Below are 6436 nucleotides of genomic sequence, written 5' to 3'. Positions count from 1 at the left end.
TGTGCCCGCCTCGCTGCGTCTCTGGTGATGCTGTTCTTTCGGGCACTGCAAATAACTGTGGTGGCTTCTTCCAGAGTGGTTGTACAAATGCATCGTGCAGCGCCTGGTGGTGGTCATCTCCAGCATCGAGAACAACGAGGTTCTGGAGCGGTGGCAGTTTGACATCGAGTGTGACAAAACTGTGAAGGATGAGAGGTAACAGTGCTCCTCTATGCCTGCTCTTTCCTATACCTAGCAGCTGTGCAGGCACAAAATGATCCCTGTTTGCATCAGCGCTGTCCTGGCTCCTCAGAGCAGCTGAGATCACATTTTTCTTAGAATTAGTTAGGAAGATGGTCCTTCAAACCTTGTCAAACCTACCATCTTTCTCACTGTTATTCCTTGTTGGTCTGTAAACCAACAGACCTTGTTGGTCTGTTATTATATAACTGGTATGATTCTCCCACTTTTTTTTAAAGTATAAGATGAAAACTTGATTTTTAATCTTCAACAAAGTATATAAAATTCTGTATCAGGTACATACCCTGCTTTCCTGCTGTTTGTTATGCCAAGATGTTCTCATCCATTTTGAATTGAGAATAAAAGTAACACTCCTTAGACATACTACAAGTTTCATAAACAACAGTAAAGGGAAATTATTCCTTCTGTATGCCTATCCACCTAAACAGTGTTGCTACTATACAAATTCCTATAGCCAACAGAGCTTAAGAGAGAGAACTGTATTTAAAGAAAACTGTTGGTAGAGTAGAAGCTTGCTTGCTTACCAGAGTGTTCCGATTTTTCCAGTGCACCACGAGAAAAATCTCAGAAAGCTATTCAGGATGAAATTCGATCTGTTATCAGACAAATAACTGCCACAGTAACTTTTCTGCCACTGCTGGAAACTGCCTGTGAGTATTCGTAACTACCCTCATGAGATCCAACGGTTGTTTTGAAAAACACCAGTAATTTTTTTTCCACTTAAAAAATACTTTCTGCTAATTTTCAGAGACTTGTTAAATTATTGCGTGTCATATGCCATCTTTCTGAGAGAGCACTTTGTTAAGACTGAAATCAGGAGAGAACTCGGGGTGGCCTAACTTAATGAAACTTCTCAGTGTACTCTGAGGAATTTAAGTTTCCTTAAATAATAAATTATATTGTGACTAACTATGGACAGACTTGTACAAATAACCACTGAGTTTATAGTTAAGAAGTACACAGAGCCCCGGTCCATAGTGTTTTAATATGTATAAAAAAAATTTGTATCCTACTTGCCTGAGAAAGCTAAAAAAGGTTTTGCATGAATATAACCAGGACCTATGTTCATATTTTAACTACTGTTTCTTCTCACATAATTAGTATCACTGATTTCTGAAAACCTTGGTACAATCTCAGGTTGTATAAGATGTGCTTTAATTTCTAATATGCCGTCTTACGTACGCCTTACTGTTTCCTCTTTGCTGACAGGTGCCTTTGACTTGCTGATCTACACAGATAAAGATTTAGCAGTGCCAGAGAAGTGGGAAGAATCAGGACCACAATTCATAGCCAATTCTGAAGAGGTTCGTCTCCGTTCCTTCACTACTACGATCCACAAAGTGAACACTATGGTGGCTTACAAAAAGGATTCCTTCCCCTAAGACATGGCGGGGGGTTGTATATATCCTGTCATCTTCTATAGTTTCTGTTCCTAGCACAGCTGTCACGAACACATCGCTTCTGTTGCTCCTCCTGAAGTATGATACAGAAAAAAGGTGTTTGCTCTGCTAATGTGATAGAACACTAGATTATGCTGACACTGTTTTTAAAGAGGTCTGCATAAGGTGTTCATGATAATAGCTCAGTTCTTTCTTAACTGTATGAACTAAAGTAATGGTGTGATAAACTGCTGCTTTCATTAGAAAAACTGCCTAAGTCTATGAGTAAGTGCTAGAGTTGTCTTCAGATCCTGTAATTTAGTAGTTTAAGATTATTAGAAACTGCAGGCTTAAGTTCTCTGGCACAAAAAAACCCTCCTGACATGCCCGTTCTTCATGTTGAAACCTGGTGTGGTTTATTACCAGAAACAATTCTAAAATCAACCATTTGTACCTCTTTGCAAGGAAAGCAGCTGTTTTTCAGGAAATCCTTCCATTTACAAAGCCTTGTACATCGACTGCTGGACTCTAGATCTGGGGTTGTGTTCTAAGCTGGTGTACGTCTCTAGTGTCTGTCAAGCATTTTCTATGTTTGTACTTGTTTTATCAAATAACGTTTGAAATTGTACAATATTCTCATGTTTTAGATGGTTTTATGAATGCTACGTTTTAGTTTGTAACTGTCATAGAGCTAAAAGTTATCCTATTTGTATTATTACTTTGTTTCCTCTGAGTCTCAAAGCAAATGTTCTGGACTCTATGAAATCCATTCATGGATTAAGAATTTGTCCCCACTTAAGCCTTCAAATAAAGTATAAATTGTCACAGTGACTTTAGGATTAAGCACAGTGCCTTCCATGTTTGTTAAATAGCATAGAAAATCTTGCTGCATTCACACATTTTTTACTGGAAGACAGAGTTTCAACCTCTTTAAGTGTTGATACAACTTTAGTGCTCTTGCATGTTTTTGTTCATTTTCTTCACCAAATTCACTTCAACTTCTCCCGCTCTTCTAGAGTGATATATGAATCTTCTGTTAAAACAGTGTAATTTAAAAAGTTTATTTAAAAAACAGTTATTACATGTACTCCACCACTGTATTAAAGATTCTGGTCTTTTCTAACTAGGAAATAGTTCTCTCCAGCAGTCCCAAACTTGCAGAACTGAAAAGGCAGCCTTCTGTAAATGAGTAGAACGAAATCATGGCTTTTAAAAATAGGTTCAACCTTGGTACTTCAGCAGAATGCTACATTACTCATGATGAGGGCTTGCACTGCAGTAACAGAGGAGTACCTAGTGTTTTCTTTTGCCCATTCTTTATACAGGTGATAGAACTACCCCTTTACACCGAGGAGGTGTGCTTAAACAAGTGGCACTTGCAGCACGTTCCCTGGGGAAGACGGGATCACAACAGGGCGTGCAAGTCACCTGTAACAGGAATCTGTAGCAGGGACAGACACCTCCTGCTTCATACCGAAGATGAGATCCGGAGGTGACTGCTACAGAGGCATCAATAAGGAATATAAAACACTTATTTTACAGAGATGTAGAAGTCAGATTGCTACCTGAAGTTCAAGTGATTTCTTTCTTGTACCAAATATAATTTATCTTCCTTATGAAGGACCAGCCCCAAGTCCAGCATCATCTGTAGATTTTTTTCTTTTTTTTTATAGAGGCACCAAGAGTCAAAAGGTATAGTATAGAAATAACGTCCATGAAAACTGGATGTGAAAAGGAACTGGTGACAAATCCTGAAGTTCTCACAAGGATCCTGCAGAACAGGAAAAAAAATAGTACAGTCACATAAATGCCATTTCCCAGGAACCAAGCCTTTATGGAAGTGTCCAGCAGGATTGGCCGATACCTAACAGCACTCACACCTTTCATTAGTTTCCCCCCACCCTGCGTGTCACTGCTGTAGAGAACAATCAAAACCAAAGGAGGTCCCTCATCTCCAACAGCCGTATTTCTTAGGGAACTACACAGAAAATAAGATTTATAAACTGCTTAACAGGCATTCCTCACCTCACTAGTTCAGCTGACGTATAAGCTGGTTGATGGCTTCACCTCTGTGGCCAGGCTGACCCATTTCTTTGAGGAAACCCACTTTGTTACGTGAAGCGTAGCGAGCCACTGACAGGTGGAATGGCCATAGGAAGTTTGTGACTTTTTTGAAATACTTCCCAGCTGAGTATATTTCATGAATAAGGTCTTCTAGGCAAATAATACCAAAGCTCCCTGCAGAATAAAAAAAAAATAAATAAAAACCAACAGAACAACAAAAAGCTCCCCACAAACATGAGCTGCCAAACTGCATTCTTTTTCTTCACACGACTCCAGAATTGCCAGTCCTCTATCTACACATCATGTAAGATTCTTCTCCGTCCCCTCCCTCTCAGTCAGATAGCAAACTCTCAGCATCCACCTCTTTCACTGATTAACTTCATTTCCTGACCCTCTTCCTCACCTAAATGTTCCTCTATCAACATATTGTCTGTCAGAGGCATCCTCTTTCTGTTAATCTTGGCTTGGCCCCGTTTCATGATGAGCTCTCGTACAGATTTCAGGTTGGGGTATCTGCAAAAACAAAAATCAGGTTCTGTAACAGAGATGATACCACGGGAAGTCCCACCCTACTTCTTTGTAGAGAGGTGGGAAATCATGACATGTTTACAACAATGACAAAAGGGACAACATCAAAATTTAGATATAAAGCTGTCAAAGTTTTGACCGTTACTGGAAGACCCAGCTATATTTACATACAAACTGCTGTCAAATCACAGGACTTGGTACTCACCCCCACGCCACGTAAGGTTCCACAATCCGCAGCATCTTCAGCGATAGCGGGGTCAGTTTAACAAACATTCCAGTGTAATTTTTTCTCAGCCGCAGCAACTCAATCACTCTTCTTACTCTTTTACTCACTCCCTTAATACTGAATTAGAAGAAAAATACTATTACTAACCATGTTTTTCTAATATAGCAACAAAAGGCCTCAGACGACCTGCAAGGTAGACATGTCTGGGTTGATCATCCTTCCTTGGCTTAGAAATGACAGCTACAAAGAGCAGCAATAATAAAGGTAAGGAGTAACAGAAGTTTCTTACTCTGCAATCCGCACAACAAAGGCCAGTTTCTGTTCCTGCGGTGGCTCGGTCTGTCCAGGTTTCTGCCCCATGCGCCTCAGGCGGGTGTTGTCTCGGTTTTTGCGCCATGAATCTCGAACAAAAGACTCAAGGCGTTTAAACTGGATTTGTTTCCCTTTCTGTTGCTAAAGATAAAAGGATATGCAATTATCATCTTTCCTAGTGATCCTGGAGCTGTGCATCTCAAAGGCAAAGTAAAATCTGAACCTGATGAACTATGCTCTTATGGTTTTGGAGGCTGTTAAGGAGAAAATAAATTTGATAATCTAAGCCCAAAGGAGACAGAACTGAGGGACAACACATGAATTTACAAGTAGCTAACCATAATTTATGAAAAACAAACAAACTATTATTTCCCCAGGAAAAAAAAACAAAGTAGGAAAAACGAAGCAAGACCCAGGATACTTCCAGGCATAGAAAAAAATCAAATGGAAGCCACAGACGGATCTACACAACAGCACACACAGCTCAGCCAGTTACTGGGAAAGCCCAAAACAAGGTATGTACCCAGGTAAAACAGCTGCTGCAGCAATACCCTGGGGTGACTCAGAAGTGTCATCCAACAGAAAATAACTGGGTTTAAAGTCCTCTTCTATAAAAGCACACATGCAAAAAACATCCAAGCATTCAAACAACTATTTAAACACAGAACATCTAGCTCATTTGAAAAAAAAAATCTATTTCAGAATCATGGGAAAATTTAAAGCTTCTTTTAAATGAGAAAGATGTTTAAATGCCTATCCTTAACTCAGGAACAAGTATATCCGCCTAACTCATAGCCCTTTCTCATATAAATATGAGCTGAATACATATGGCTGTTACCCAGCAATATTTTAGGTACACTACTGGCTAAATTATCAGGCCATTTTAAATTCAAGAATCTCAAGTTATGTGTCTTCTGTTCTATTTCACCTTGTAAATCACCCACGAAATTGGGTTGATTTTTCCAAGCAGGAAGATCCAGTCAAAATCTCATCACTAGGGTAATTCTTCTAATGAAAATCTTAAGAGGCGGCTATTTAACATTATTGCTTATGCTGTCACTTTTAGCTTGGAAATGCAGCAAGCCACTGATACATTTCAAAACATGAATGTGGTATGTAACAAAAATGTCACGAGTTTTGTACATAATCCCACCAAATCCAAGAAACAGATTCACTGGGAAAGTTTTAACCCACTTCCAAGACAGGTGCTGGCTATGTTAGCTGAGATACAGCAGAACAGATCTCAAATTCTGAGAGAGAAAAGTTTGCTGTGCTCTGCCAGTCTGGACAGCACATGTTGTGCGCCCGGAGTCCCCGCACTGTTGACATGTGCCACCTGAGACACAGAAGGAAGTTCCACCATGAACCGTCTATAACGGATTTATCCAGCTGATGAGAGATAGCTGGCTCACAAAGTGCACAGTCTACATGCAGGTTGACAAGGAAAGGCAAACTGCTTTCAGACAGTGAGGCACAAACATGTTGCCAGTATGACACTTCGCCACGTGTGTCTGTATCCACGCATCCTCGTAATCACTGATCCAAGAGGAACGACTCGCCGCCTTCAATACATTCATGTGGCAGTATAATAATCCAAAAAGGTTCTGTCCTCTTTACAGGGCTCAGAGGCGTATGGGGAACACAACTGAAGAGGTGAACTCCAGCCTCGCCCCAGAAATGACCCAGG

General features: G+C 40.2%; 2 protein-coding genes across 2 annotated transcripts in view; one reads left to right on the top strand and one right to left on the bottom strand.

The window, feature by feature from the left end:
* The window catches only part of MAD2L1 (MAD2 mitotic arrest deficient-like 1 (yeast)), a gene marked incomplete at its 5' end in the record, with an annotated part of 2058 nt that extends 238 nt beyond the window's left edge, over positions 1-1820 (top strand). Inside the window, 3 exons of the mRNA XM_009868111.1 lie at positions 75-195; positions 787-890; positions 1450-1820. Coding sequence (XP_009866413.1) covers positions 75-195; positions 787-890; positions 1450-1622 — 398 coding nt within the window. The remainder of the gene's footprint in view (positions 1-74; positions 196-786; positions 891-1449) is intronic.
* A 1828-nt stretch (positions 1821-3648) lies between these two features.
* Positions 3649-4890, bottom strand: RPL7L1 (ribosomal protein L7-like 1; the record flags this gene model as incomplete). Its single annotated transcript, XM_009868110.1, has 4 exons — positions 3649-3857; positions 4087-4196; positions 4417-4554; positions 4727-4890. Coding segments are annotated over 4 exons (621 nt in total), but the record flags the coding sequence as incomplete, so codon positions are not given.
* Between the last annotated feature and the right edge of the window lie 1546 nt (positions 4891-6436).

The sequence above is a fragment of the Apaloderma vittatum genome, unplaced genomic scaffold (assembly GCF_000703405.1).
Source record: "Apaloderma vittatum isolate BGI_N311 unplaced genomic scaffold, ASM70340v1 scaffold38004, whole genome shotgun sequence".
NCBI lineage: Eukaryota > Metazoa > Chordata > Aves > Trogoniformes > Trogonidae > Apaloderma > Apaloderma vittatum.
Note: the sequence above shows the minus strand (reverse complement) of the source record. Positions and strands in the feature narration are given on the sequence as shown.